Raw genomic sequence first — 15,147 nt, 5'->3', positions numbered from 1 at the left:
ATCATATAGTTGCTCGCTTAAGTATATAAGCTACTATTGAGCGAGATCAAAACAATATACGAATTTCGTTTTGTATTTTTATATATGAATTTACATGTTTTTAAGTTATCTATACATAACATTTATAAAAAAAAAATTGACAGATGATTAATTCATCAAATATATTTCAGGCTTATTTTTTTTAGATCCATAATTCGAATCAAAATTTAAAATAAGATTCTTTTTATTCTATATGCCATGCAATACAATAATTTGAAGAATTTTAGAATGTAAATACATAAAGATGTATATTAAAATATATTCACGTACATATATAAAAGTACACGACATATAACATTGTAAATAGAATTCCATCCTGAGATTTGAGACGAATTACGGATTACCTAACAGTAAGGCGAGCTTTATGTTCGTTAACGTCTTTGTGCGCGTTGAATCTTGCAAGAACGTAGGTATACATCGATCATTCCGTAGGGTTTTCCAAAGTTTTCGCTCCGATAAATCACGTTTAATCCGATGCTCCGTTAGGAAGCACGCGAGCGCTTTCCATGAGACGCAATCGATGAGACTCGATCGGTAGGAACAAGGAAGGCAGGGAGGCAAGCAGTTAGCTCGAGCAGGACGAAGCAAGGAGCCGACCGCGTTCTACCGCGCGGCGGATATCTGTCACATCGTCGTAAATCACACACGGCGAGCGAAGCGCAAACCGTCATCGCGCGCGTGTATAATCGTCAAGCGTTAACGTTAATTTTAATCGTTCCTCCTTCCCCTCCCCTTCCGCCAAATGGCGGGATTTCTCCCCCGGGTTCTGACGCGCGATCAGGCTGTGTCCCCCGGTCTCCGATTGGTCGCCGGTCGCCGGTCGCCTACCTATCTGGACGGAAAAGCAACCTGGACGGAACCTGGACGGTGGACCTGGACGGAAGAAGGACGAGGGGCGTCACATCGTTGAAAGGAGCCGTAGGCAAGATCCAGAGGACAGCTTGGGACAGCTGATACAATTTTGGCGGGCTCCGGACGTGTGATTGGAATAATGCTCGGAGAAACTAAAAAAGGGAAAAACGGAGGGAGGGGGACCGGGAGAGGAGGAAAGAAAGAGAGACCGGCAAGGAAAGAGACGCACAAGGGACGCCGAGGACAAGAAAGCGAGGAAAGGAAGAGGTAGACAGGCCAAAGGAGGAAGGAAGAAAGGGAGGGAGGGAGAGAGAGAGAGAGAGAAGAGGGTCTCGAGAAAAGGGACGAAAAGGAAACAAGAGGGAGGTTCTCTTCGCCGTTCGGGGCCGTGCCGTTGGGTCGCGTTGTGCATTGCCATCGTCGTCGTCGTCGCCGTCGCTGGATCGCTGCTGCTCTCGTATTGCTGTTAAATAAGAATAAGCCCGGGTCCCCCACTACTTGGGGCCCAAAACGAATAAAGGAGGCGGGACACCTGGCCGTGGCCGCAGTTTGCTCGAGGACCTCGTCGTAGTCGGTCGACTATTCATCTCCCGAAGAAGTCTTCCTTTCCGTTTCGATCCTCGTCGAACCCTTGTTCGTCCTCTCTTGTAGCGCGTGCATTCCTATTCTCCCTAGTCAGTCAGTCAGTCAGTCAGTGTTGTGCAGTGGATGACGAGGAAGACTACAGAAAGCATCCCTGAGGAAGATCGCCGCTGAAAAAGATCGAAGAAAGAAAATACTCAAATAGAAAGAGGGAGAGAGAGAGAGAGAAAGAAAGAGAGTGATCTATCGCGAGTGATGGACGATCTAACCAGATCTAACGACGCGTCCGATTTATTTCCTGCGTGTGACGCACCTCGATCGAGCGCGCCGCCCGGCGCGTCACGTGCCGAGGAACATTCGAAGAGGAAGATGAAGAAGAAGGGGCATTGTGCGAGAATTGGCGAGAATCGAAAGCCGCGTCACGGCGGATTGACACGGCGATGATCGACGTCGGCGGCGTCTCTCCGTGTTGCGCGCCGATCGTCCCGTGACGTGAGTGATCAGCGCGGGATTTCGCCGGGAAGAGGAAGCACGAGATCGAGGCCGCCTTCGTCGCTGCTAGCTTTGGGTAAGATAAGTAAGAATGTGACGGTAAGGTAAGGTTGTCTCGTTAAGGTAACTTTATCTCGTTAAGATTGTACTAGCGGGAAAAACCGTAGAGACAAATTGACGAGATACATCGAGATTCTTATTGTCTCAATAATAGATGAAATATATGAAAGATTCTTATTGTCTCGATGATAATAGAAGCGGATTCGCGAAACGGGACCGCGCGGCGAAAAATTCAAAATCCAAATTAACGGCCGAAAGATACAGGTCGCGAGAGGAACATTATTTGTTTCTTGCGATTGTTTTCATTTGGCGGCGCGCGTCGGTTCGTTTTTATTTTCATTTCTCGCGGTTGCTTTTGACCTTGTGGGATCGAGGATCGGAGAAAATCGCGAGAGAGTTCTCGAATGGGCGATCCTTTTTTGCGGGAGATTTTCGGTCGTATCGGCGTCCTTTGCAAAAAAAAAAAAAACTCGATGGGTATATAGCGCGAGGTGCGAGACACTGTTTGCGTTACGCACGCACCGAGCGCCGCGATAGAGCTCGAGTTACGGTTACGGAGAAACGAGAAACGCGCGGGCGATAAACAATAGCGTATTTACGCGCGAATATCTGCGCGCCGCGTCTCCGTCTCCGCTCTCGAGAGCGGTGGCGTCGGAAGTCCGAGTTTCGTGGATATTACGTCATTATTACGAGGAGCTTCAAAACAAGAAGAAAGGTGTAGATCGCATAAACTTGTTTCTCCGTTAGCATTTCGAATCGGTCGGCTTTCAAGTTTCGTGCTACTTTCGGAATAAACGAAATTCTTGCTCTTGCATGTGCGCATGGTGTCTCTCTCTTTGTGCGTGCACGCGTATACGTGCTCGTGTGCGTGCGTGCGTGTGTGCGCGCGCGCGTGTATACGTATACACGAATTAGCGTGCCCAGAGCCCCCGGTTTCTCGTTTCACAGAAATTCCGGTGGGTCCCTATTTCTCAGCGAGAGGCCCTATTTTGAGGATCGGCAACGTGGAGCGACCGTGAACGACCTATGGTCCACGAGAAGCGACCTCGGGCTACGATTTGTGATTCGAAGTAGACGCTAGATGTTAGAGGCTTCGATTTGGAGACTGACCGCCAAGGCCACGTCGGAGAGCCCTCCCTGCGTATGTGTGAGTGAGTGAGTGAGTGAGTGAGTGAGTGAGTGAGTGAGAGAGAGGGAGAGAGAGGAGGGAACACGCACGCGGCGCTCACGCATTTCTCGCCCCCATCAATGAGCGAACGCGTGTTACGCGACGCGGCGTGCGTAATCTCGCGTGATTCCAACGAATTGCTCGTATCGCGAAACCGACGGAATTTGCCGCGCGATTTCCGGCGGCGATCACTGAAGCAGAAAATTCATCGCGAAGTTGGTTCGCGCGCATCTCGTCCGAACGGCTTTTGGGAATTGTGTTTCTTGCAAATAGATTCACGGAATCGTCGACTCTGAATTTGTTAACTCGATCAACTGCGTTGCTCGAGTTGATTTGCAAATTTTTTACTCGCAAGTTCATCCGAGAGATTTGACGGAACGTGGTGTTTTAATTTAATTTAAATAATTTGAAATTTAAATAACTTGTTTGTGTATTCTATTTCTGAATTTTTCATATTCTAATTTATTCGTTAAAAGTAATTTTCGTTATCTTTGTTTTAATTTTGATTTAAAATCTTTTTTCATAATGTTGGTGCTATTATTATCAACGTGATAAATCTTCAAATTTATCCTTTACGATAAATTTATTTTGAACCGACTTTACAAATACTTTGGTCTCTCAGGCAGTTTTTACAATTTTATTTAAAAAATCGGTTAAAGAGAGCTCACTTAGAAATCGCATCTTGTTCTCCTTACAGCTTCTGAAGGAACAAGTCACGTGGTCGAGCAACGAGAGTCGCCGCCTGGCCCGCGGGGCCCTTCAACGGGTTCGGCCCTGGGCTTCGACTCGCACGATCCTGCATCGCAAATTGGAGCGGAATGACTACCGTCGAGTTGAAAAGTATATATCGTCGTTGATTCGGCCGATTCGTCGGCGTCCCGGCAGGCGAACGACGCTACATGTTGCATAGGAGATAGGTCGAGATATGTGTCAATATTCAACGGAAATATATTTCAATATTGCACTAGTCCCGGCCTATCGGGATGCATTGTATCTCGTCGAGGAGCGAAACAAAGGGAGACCGACGGCGGACAGGTGGGAAAAGGAGAGAGAGAGGAAGAGTGGGAGAGAACGCTATTTCGGAGGAATTTGCCTCCTCGGAGAATAGCCGTTCGAGGTGGAGATCTTCGAGGATCGGGCAGGTGGGGTTGAAGGCAATATTTGTGAATAGTTAAAATCAAATTGCACTCTTCCCGGCCTGCTGGATCTGCTCGACGTATCGACGTGTTGCCCGATTTCCGATAAGGATTTTTTAGAAACGTGTATTCGCGGTGAAACCAGATCTCGATGGTTTTTATTTAATTCACAGCATCGGAAAGTCTGAATGTCGGTTTGTAAATTAGAGTCATCTTCGTTTTACAGATTTAAAGAGATTTCGTATTATGTAATATTATGTAACATATTAATACACAAGATATCTTATTGATTCTTATTGTTGTGATGATCTATAACATAAAGTTTTAATTTTCAAACTGTAGAAATGTTGTGCATTATTATTATTATCTTATATTAACTACACAAGTCTTTCAATTTGTGTTTTATAAGCTACAAGATCATACATAAAAGCAATGAAGAACACTTTGTAAAAGTAACATGTTGCAAAAATGGAAAACAATAAAGGTTCAGTAAAATCACGTGCAATGTCTCGAATTCGAAATCGTTGACCATCTTCCTATAATCTCTTCCAATTTTCCTTCATATGACCTTTAAACAAATTAATTTTATATATAAATAAATTCGAATATCTGAGTAATTTTTAAATCGAAGAAAAAAATTAAAGATCTTTAGAAAAGAGCTACTCTAGCAAAAACTAGCGTTGTCGAGGGAAATATAACAGTTTCGTAATTCGTATATTTCACGAATAATATGTACGTCACATCGCGTTGCGTGCAGTAGTTCTTCGAGAGAAAGCATTTTTCTCCAGGATGTTGCTCGGCGTTCCCGCGCATTTCCGGCCGATTCGGGAGCGAGGTGGATGACAGCGTTTCCGCCACCTTGCGAGGCGCGGTTATTAACGATCGCGCACGAATTTGGAAGGAAGAAAGGGTAGAAAGAGAGAGAGTGAGTGAGGGAGAGAGAGAGCCGTGCATCCTTTTGTGTGGCACGGCGCTCACGTAACCGTTCCATCCGAAACGGTCGCACGATATAGGAAGGAAGAAGAAGGAAAGAAGGAAGAGCAGAGAGAGGGCAAGGGAAACGGATTTCTCCCTAGCAGGATCGCCCGCTTACCACTGGTCCCAAATTCGCAAGCTCGGGGATTTGGATTCGGGTTTCCTGCTTTCGAAAGAAGAGATGCCGCTCTGTGGACACACAGTATATTTCTTCCTTTTGCATCGCTCCTAACTCTCTCTCTCTCTTCCTCTTTACCTTCTATTCCTCGCTCTGTCTTCTTCCATGTGTTGTGTAGAGTTACCACGTGTAAAACGTACCCCCGTGGACGCAAAGCGTGTTTCACAATTCTTTCTGGATGGCGCGGAGGCGCACAAAGAAAACGGCGGAAAAAAAAGGAAAGGAAAAACCCGCTATCAAAGGACGAGGGGCGACCGAGAAGTGCGGAGAGGGGCGGGAGGGTTACGTTACGTTCGATTGAACAAGGAAACACAATAAAAGTAGTGAGGGCTGCCCGTAGAAGCGTGGAGGGACGCGAATCCTGTTTTTCATTCGTCCTGACGCCTTCTCCGTCTCGCTCTTGCAAACGGGACGGGACGTGTAAGCGCGTGTACGCGACGCGCAAAAGCATCCCTCTCTTTAAGGAGAGTCCCACGGTTTGAAATAAAACACCTGGCTTCTCGCCCGCCCCACCGCCCGCCGCGTGCATGCCTGTATGCGTACGCGTGCATGTATACACGGGTGCACGCATCTTGTACCGTTTTCTAACACGGAGCTCTCACTAGTTGCCTCAAATAAAAGGGAAAAGTACATTTTTCGCTGTATCTATCGCGAAATATCGTATACCAAACGTGCAAATGAATTTAAAAATTTCGGAGCAACTAAGATGTAAGATCGATTAAATTAATTAATCTCGATTAATCTTGCGTAATGTTTCAACAAGTAGATTCAACCACACTTTATGTCGCTTTATTTTCATGTTACCAAATCGAGAAACAGAATTTAAGATGTGGTAATACACGAAAGTTGAAATATTATAAAATTTAAGTGATATAAAAAAAATAAAATATCTAGATGTTATTTCTTTTATGTTGTTTATATCATTATAATTTGGTTACTTATATATTCTATAAATCATAGAGGAACCGATACTATACAAAAAAATATTTTTCTTTCTCACTTTTACTTTTTTATTTTCTTCATTTATATCATCGATATTTTTATCATAAGCAATAATTTTGTAATAATAAAATTGGAGTAATATTAAAATCATCAACCGAAATATATGAAACTGTAAAATATTCTAAAATATATCTAGTATAAGACGAAATACTGTCTCAAAGTTTGCCGAGCGAATTCATATTTGGCTACCTGAAAAAAAAGGTTTCTTTTTGCTACCCGTTGATGTGCATTGGGCCCAGAATAAGGTACAGCATGCGCGTTCTCACGGAGAAGAGGTAGTTCTCTCTCGCTCTCTGGCTCTCTTTTACACATTTTTCTCTTTCTCTCTTTTTCTCTGTGTCTCTCGTCTCCCGTTCTCTCCGGCCTCTAGTCTGAGACTGGTTCCCTCCGGGCCTTCTTTACGAACTTTATTGAATTCTTTGTAATATGCCAAAGGGTTCACCGTGCGCAACCGTGAACGCGCGCACCATTCATATGCTAAACAAATAAATTCGTTGAAAGAAACGAATCTCTATCTACTATTTTTCCTCTCTCTCTCTCTCTCTCTCTCCGTACGTTCCTTTTCCTCGAGAGAGGAGAGCAGCTGCCCGAGAGCAACTCGTACCTACGTCGTCGTTAAAAACCAAGGAGAGGATGATACCTTGAACTATTTAATGAAGAAGGGTGCAAGATGTACCCTCTGCCTGACGGCGATGATGGTGGCAATGATGGTGGTGTGGTGGTGGTGGCGGTGGTGGTGATGGCGATGGTAGTGGTGACGGTGGTGAGGCCAGCTGTTGCTAAAACGAAGGAACAATGCGTTTGCCGATGACGCACTATTTCGAACAAGCATGTTTATAAGTGGGTCATCGGGCATTCTAATATATTATGCAGTAGGATTTAATTTTTTTTTATATCAGAACTGATTTTCGTTTCACTATAACGTATTATAATCTCTCAAGTTCACTGAACGTCTTGAAAACGTCTTGGACCTATTTCGGAAGATCTTGAATTTGCATCAGTTTTTAGGATGATTTCTCATTTGTCATTTCACTTGATGTATATACTGTCTAGCATTTTTTTTGTTTTTAATATACATACATGTACAGTATGCGTCAAAAGAAAATGCGACTCTCTTTTAATCGCTATATTATGTTTGCTGAGTGTGACACAGTAACGCAGTGATTGCAATTAAAGGAAATCATATCGAATAAATATTTGGAACAGAAGGACAAAATATTTGTGTTATAATCAAATTTGTCCCCGTTCACTCACTTTATTTAACTAAACCGACAACTGAAGTGTTAATTGTGAGAGTCGCATCTTTTGGGCTCATACTGTATATATGTATGTGTTTTGCTTTTTTAATGCTTTGATATTTTACACGATATATAAAATTGTAAATAAAATTTTATATTAAATATTCTGACACAATTAAATCACCTATATGGATCTTAGTACATACATGAAATCGTATCGCGATTTTGATGCATTCGGATTACATATAACTATATATAGTATATATAGCCTAATTTACATCGTACACTTGATGCGGGTACTAACTAGTGATTTTCTATTAAATTATCTTAATTTCGGCGATACAAGTAAACATGATATATGTATTTAACTGATTATTTTGATGTATATTGACCAATTTAGTACATCATTCTTTAAATACATCGTCACGTTAAATAAATTAAGATAATTTAATAGAAAGTTACTGATTAGTACGCATATTAAGTGTACTCGGTGTAAACAAGGACTATATGTATCGCAGAAGAGCAGGTTGAAGTTAACAAATAAGCGCAAAAATTATTTATCGGGCGCAATTTTGTTGAAGGAAAAAGTTGTTTGTTTTAGCACAAAGTGTCCTGTACTCCGAATGCGGGAATTTCGGATCATCCTGTATAGTCCGAATAAATCAAAATCACGATACGATAATACGATTTCTGTATGTACTAAGATCAACACGGGTGATTTAATTGTGTCAGAATATTTAAGATAAGATTTTATTTACAATTTTGTATATAGTGTAAAATACAAAAGTATTAAAAAAGCAAAACACTATGATCGGCAATAAATTCAACCAATTGCTTATAGCAAATAACTTTCTATGTGTGTGTGTATAATATATCATCCCTAATTTAATTTTTCTTCCTAAAAATCAAATAAAAGCTTTTACGGAGCAAAGTTGCATTTGTACATACGATTGATTAATCGTTGAATTAAGACACTTGTTTAAAATTTAATAGATAGTTTTATTCAAATTAATGAAATTATTACTTAAGACAAATAATTGCTTTACAAATTAATCATCGATTCAATTGATTCGAGTTTGATCGAAATCGTCTTTATAATTAAAATCATTACATAGCAAAAAGATGCAGGGACACTGTGCACATTACGTGTCACACATTTTCGTTACAGAGAGGCTGAAGCCTGTGGATAGGCAACCGACCAGATGTCTCATATTGCACTACGAGAGATTGACGTAAGCCAGCCGGGGTTGATTCGCGTCGATACTTGTAAATGCATTACAGGCCAGGTGGAATTAACATCACGCAGTGCGTGGCATACATGCAGTTGGTGCATTATAGAAACGTATTGATTATATTCTCATTTTCCATTATGTTGCAGGCAGCACATCAACGCAATAAATGTACTGAAATCTGTGTTTTTTCAGATTTCTTGTGCATGTGAAAAGCTTCTTCTCTTTAAGAATTAAAAGAAATTAAAAACTACGATTCGTTAACGGAGAGAATTTCGTCACTATTTTTATTAATTCATCTTAACGTTTTAAAAAAGATTATTGAAACTTGTCTTTTTTTATTATATATTCATTTGCATAAAATTAAATTATATAAATATATAATTTATTTATAAAAATATATTTGAACCTGCAGTTAGTAAAATGTTAATAATTTTCCTGAGAAAATTACTAACAAATTATTGAAAAATTCTATCAAAAATTTCAGCAAATTAGCTAATTGTTGCTCGCAGCTTGCTGATAAAGTTTAACATAAATGAGAGCAAATTATCGGCAAGAGCCATATATGATGTAAGAATCTCTTCCATCATGACAAACCAAGCAATGGTCGGTTTTCAATTATTGTTAGGTTGTCAACAAGCATCGTTTTTGTTGACAATTTGTTCTCAGCAGACTTTGTTGTATATCCCCAGATGGCAAAGCGTGTCTCAGCAAAATCTCGCAAATCTGTGATTGCTTATGATGCTGACAATTTGCCGTAGATTTGTCTTCAACGATTTCGAATATACCGACATTGTAGCAACATGCAGACAACAATGTGTATACGTATTGCCAGCAGTTTAACAGCAAGATAGCTACATCAATGTTATCTTGCGTTGTCGACAATATGACAGCATTGTATAATGCTGCATATTATTATGGCAACATGATGGCAATAGTACGAATTTTGATGATGACGATTTTAAAGTTGTCGGCAAATTGATGGCAAGTTGCTACTCAATGTTATCATATCGTGAAGGCATCAAGTTGCCAACAAATGAGGACTCAGTTGTTGCAATTTTGGTAGCAACACATACTTAGCAATGTATACTTAGCAAGCAATATACCAGCAACAAGACACGTTGCTATCTGGGTCTGCTACCAATTTATTGACACTAAATATATAACAAAATTTACATGAAATATTTGATTTCTTTTTATTGAAAAAATTTGTAGCAGCATTTGACAAAATTTGTTTCCAACAGACTCAACTGACTGAGAAGCTGTTTATTGATATTAATTTCGAATATTTCGATATTAATTTTGAGACAGGCGTCTAAATACTTTAATATATGTAGTTTGTTGATCTTTTGAGGGTGACTTGATAAAAATCTGGTTATTTAGAAATCAAAGTTCAATTGATAAAATTCGTATTATTTCGTTAACCAGGATAAAATTATTGTTTGACACATGTGTGGGGCAAGAAAAAATTAGATTGTTGATTTGTCAGAAAGTCCATTTAATCGTTACATCAACCATGCGGTGTCGCATTTAACCCTAACCTAATCTTACGCGCGCCAATGATCTAACCTCAAACTCGTGACTGAAAAGATTGTAAGAAGAAAAATATAGAAATAAGATTAATTTCCTTCATCTTTACAATTGGCATCATGAATTCTTTATCGAGAATTGGTCGTGGGTACGTAATGAACTATAATTCATTTAACTTGTTTATATACGTAGATCAATTACTTTTTTGAGTGAGATTGCTAGACTTTGTTATGTGATATACGTACGGTGACCATACGTATTTATTATACCTTTATTTTAGGTTGCTGTCCTTTAGATTTGTTTCTTCAAAATTTAATTTTGTCCTTTATTTTCCAATATTGTCCTTTACTGCCCTTTATTTTGACATTATCGGAAATTCTTTTCTAGCGTTCCAATATCTATAATATTATATCAATGAGCAAATTTTTACGGAAAATATCTTACAGTTTTATGCATATAAATACAATTTGTTTTTGTTAATTATATTTCTTAATTTTTTAAATTAAATTTATTCAAGCTAGAATTGTTTTCATTTTTTATTATTTCGAACCTTTTATTATTTCAGATCAAAGGTTTGTTCCAATACAGTCGAACCAGTTTCAAACTATCAGAAAACTGCGCATTATCTCTATATTTAATTAGCAGTAGCTTTATTACTTCAGCTTACTATCTCTAATTATACTGTGCAATAAAATGTTATAATGCACAAATTTTTGATAATCACGAACTGATTTGAAATTATGTAGGGACAAAGTCCTAAAATTTTCAGATTTATCCTTTATTTTCTTTAAGAAAATATGGTCATCATAGATATACGACGAGAGTACTCGAAACACTTATTTAAGAATATTTGTTTTTGAAACAGTTCTAAAAGGATATTTAACCCTCTGTCTGCATCGCTGTTTTTTACTAACGCCATCTGTACCATAGGTCTTTCACATCAGTACCAAATTTCTCTCACTAAATTAGTTTTGAAAAATTGGAAACATTTTTTATTATTTTACATCTTTACTTTGTATTCTAAACGTTTTTGAACTCAGATATTATATTGTTTTCTTTTTATATACAGAGGAAAACTTTGACTGTTGAAATTTTAACTGTTCTCTAAACGATACAAGTGAAGGATTAATGAGTAGTAAATCAATAATTTTATTCATATTTTGAACATTCATAGAAAATTGTACCAGGAGTTGATCGTACGATTGCAGTCAACAGCCACAACGTCGGCCTCATCCTCCGATATTCAAATTCCAAACAGGATAGAACGTGGTCCAACAGATATCTTGAAGGTAAATAAAATTATTCTTTTACATCTAAAAGTAGAAGTAAATTCGTTTGAATGATGCTTCTCTAAATGTGTCACACAATTTGTTTTATAGGCTTTGGAAAGTACAATATCCAGAGATTATACGGCGCCACATTATAAGTTTCATGATGATCCTTTCTTAATACCGCAATCAAACATGCATAATCGCTCCTATGCTTTAGCAAAAGAATCTGGAAGAAAGACTGCGATGTGGATTCGTCAAGAACACCGCGATTTATTTCAGCATAAAGTAGCAGATCCTGAAATTAAGGTCATTCATAATCAAGCATAAATTAAATCCTTTCTTTTGTTTACCAGTTCATATAATATTAATAATGTTTTTTATAATTAATATTCAAATTCAGTTAACATGTTACATTACATTACTTATTTTGCAGGCATTTGTACCACTTTCTATTTATACCGAAGAAAGTAAAGTGACAGAAGAAACATTATTATATGAAATATCAAATGGTAATATTGTTAACTGTATTGCAATATACGATTTATTAAAAGGTGAAATGACAATACCAACGAAACAGACACTCTTGGAATTGTTGTGTTTTTACAATAATAGTGAACGAACCGACGAATGGCTGGAGACTCGCTGGTATAAACTCGATCAAAAATATAAAAAGAATGTTTGGCTGTGAGTATGAAAATTGAATACGTTTTCTTTTCTTTGCCGATGAATATGTATTTTCTTCACTCTTAAAATAATACTTTATATTTTTTGCGATTTACAGAAGTTATTCACAAATCGATGTACTATTTGAATTTCTGAAGGAACAAGAACCCAAAGTAGCAGCCGCTGCGTATACCGCGATGATATGTGGTTTGGCTAAACATTTCAGCGTAAGATAACTCTTAAATCACTCATAAGCGCTTAATTAAAACTTAATTAAAAAGGATTTAAAAAGGAATTTAAAAATCATTACTTCTTAAAAGAGATATTTGAAACATAAAAATACATTACGAGAAAAAGGAAAATTAAGGTCTATCTGATTGGATAACTACAATAAATGTACGTTTTGATCCAAAATTAGGACTCTCTTCAGCAGATATGAAAAAGTAAAAACAGTTAAAATCAGAATTATGTCCAGTCAGTGAATAAATCAGTTAAATTTTATTTGCGTCCTGTCAACTACACACTTTGGCTCTAATTTTCTTTTTTCTTATTTTATACCCTAGATCTTTATTATTATAAATTTCAACAAAGATTTGATATAATCTTTTAGCTGGACAAGGCTTTGTACTTGTATGAGGAAAGTCAAGGAAAAAGTATACCGTTATCCGTCGATGGATACAATGCTATGATATCAATAATACCATTACTAAGAAAAGAAAACAGTTTGAAATCAAAATCGTTATTAATGAATATATACAGAACAATGACTGTAAACGGAATCACTCCAAACATACACACCTTTAATGCTGCCCTTAATGTAGCAACTACTTTAAAAACCAATGAAGTTCTAGATTTTACAAAAAAGATACTCGCTGATATTACAAAATTCAAACTGAAGCCGTCGTTAACCACATATTATTATTTGCTGCGAATTTTAAGTAATTTCGGTAATTACATATTCTCTTACATTACAAAGATTTTTTATATTCATGAATGTTTACGAGTTTATTCACTGAAACAGGTGATGCGTCATATAACAGCTTTATAAAAATCTTGACGTCTTTGAAGAATGAAACCATTACCATTCAAAATGAAAAAGATTTAAATTTCTTCGTTGTCGCAATGGAAATGGCGTCCCAGCAGTTCTGTGATCGTCAAGTAGGTGAAATGGTGAATGAGCTTCTTCTTACCGGTGAAAACTACAAGTTCATCAGCAACAATTTAAGAGTAAGTTTCTTAATTCCTCAACACGTAGAACACAACTATCTAGAAAACACATACCGTGAAATAATCTTGTTTTCTTGTAATTAATAATAAAACATAAAAACTATACATGAACAGTGAAATTAATATCATTCTCTTTATATATAAAATCTCTTCATTTCAGTGGATATTTTAATAGTAAATCATTTGGACCGAATTTATGATGTTTGTCGAGAGTTAAAATATTTAAAGTAATTTTTTAGAATAAAAAACCTGGATTTTTTTTATTACATTATACTACGCAGTCTGTAGCTATTCTTAAAATTACGTTAATGTGTGTGATCTATAATTATGTATTTATATTAAGTATTTATATTATGCTTATATCTTTCCTCAGGAACATATTTATTACCGAATGTATTTGGAATTAATTTTGGCAACGGAAGAATTTGAGAATTTCTTCAAGCTCTACAGCAAACTTGTACCGCACGTGACCATACCGGAACCTATCATGATGAGTGCTATATTAGAAGCTCTTAAATTACATCCCGCGCAGACTGCCATGCAATATATACCAAAACTCTGGTCGCACATAATCATGTTCGGTCATCTGAACAGGGAAGAGTTAATGAAGAACATATTGCACTTGATGAGCGTACATTGTAAACCTTTATCCGATTCTCCGTTGAATGCGCAATTTGCAGAAATGGCATTGACTATCTGGGATCATATACAAGTAATTAAAATCGTTTTTAATTATAGTGTTTCATAACTTGCATTTAATAACAGATTCTGTGACAAATTTGGAATAAGTCTTTGAGGCTTAACATATTTGTCCATATATTAATATCTTCCGAATTATGTGTGATTGAGGAAGAAGAAACACCAAGTCCTTTTCAAATTAAATCGGGAATCTATCGACATTCAAGTTTCAAATTATTATCTTTATTTTTATGATCAAATCAAATATATTCAAATCACATCAAATATATTAAAATAACATATATGATTGTCCTTTTTTAAAACACAGACTCAGAATTCTAAAAGACTACAGCACGTCTTGGTATCTAACATAATAATGGGCAATATCATACTGTTGTTGCTACGTGGAAATAATTTTACCAAAACTATAGAAATTATATCGTTATTAATTCGTTCACCGCACTTAATTGAGAATGGTCAAACCATTACAGCAGAGCATATAAACGAAATATTCGAACTGTGTTTAGCACAAGCACATGTGCCGGCAATTTTCGTAAGTATATACATTCTTTTTACTTGTTACATTCTTGTCAATTGTTTTACTACAACATCCTTACATTTGCTTCTAGACACTTCTGGAATACGTTACTTTCCATAGTCTAGAAGGAGCAGGGGAAATGGCTGGAAAATTATACAAAACTGTATCCCTTACCCCTAATCAGAAAAATATATTAGCTAGTTTAGTAGGTAACGATGTTCTCGAATTACAGATCTCTGATGAAAATTAGTCTTCGAAATAAAGTCTGTATCATAAAATATAGAAAATA

At 37.6% G+C, this 15,147-nt stretch overlaps 1 protein-coding gene across 1 annotated transcript; it reads left to right on the top strand.

The window, feature by feature from the left end:
* The first annotated feature begins 10,442 nt into the window (after positions 1 to 10,442).
* Positions 10,443 to 15,128, top strand: LOC108730959 (protein PTCD3 homolog, mitochondrial). Its single transcript, XM_018460964.1, has 10 exons — positions 10,443 to 10,629; positions 11,656 to 11,770; positions 11,861 to 12,058; positions 12,186 to 12,436; positions 12,534 to 12,642; positions 13,026 to 13,362; positions 13,437 to 13,642; positions 14,016 to 14,354; positions 14,649 to 14,873; positions 14,950 to 15,128. The coding sequence occupies exons 1-10, from the start codon at positions 10,601 to 10,603 to the stop codon at positions 15,106 to 15,108; spliced, it is 1,968 nt and encodes a 655-aa protein (XP_018316466.1). The 5' UTR covers positions 10,443 to 10,600; the 3' UTR covers positions 15,109 to 15,128.
* Positions 15,129 to 15,147: the final 19 nt, after the last annotated feature.

Source organism: Mycetomoellerius zeteki, unplaced genomic scaffold (assembly GCF_001594055.1).
Source record: "Mycetomoellerius zeteki isolate Tzet28-1 unplaced genomic scaffold, Tzet1.0 scaffold98, whole genome shotgun sequence".
Classification (NCBI taxonomy): domain Eukaryota; kingdom Metazoa; phylum Arthropoda; class Insecta; order Hymenoptera; family Formicidae; genus Mycetomoellerius; species Mycetomoellerius zeteki.
Note: the sequence above shows the minus strand (reverse complement) of the source record. Positions and strands in the feature narration are given on the sequence as shown.

Excerpts from the sequence above, each read along its gene's own strand:
- LOC108730959 (XM_018460964.1), top strand. The coding sequence starts at position 10,601 with ATGAATTCTTTATCGAGAATTGGTCGTGG. Across the intron at positions 11,771-11,860 it reads GTCCAACAGATATCTTGAAG|GCTTTGGAAAGTACAATATC; the intron begins GTAAATAAAATT and ends TTTGTTTTATAG. Across the intron at positions 13,363-13,436 it reads GCGAATTTTAAGTAATTTCG|GTGATGCGTCATATAACAGC; the intron begins GTAATTACATAT and ends TCACTGAAACAG.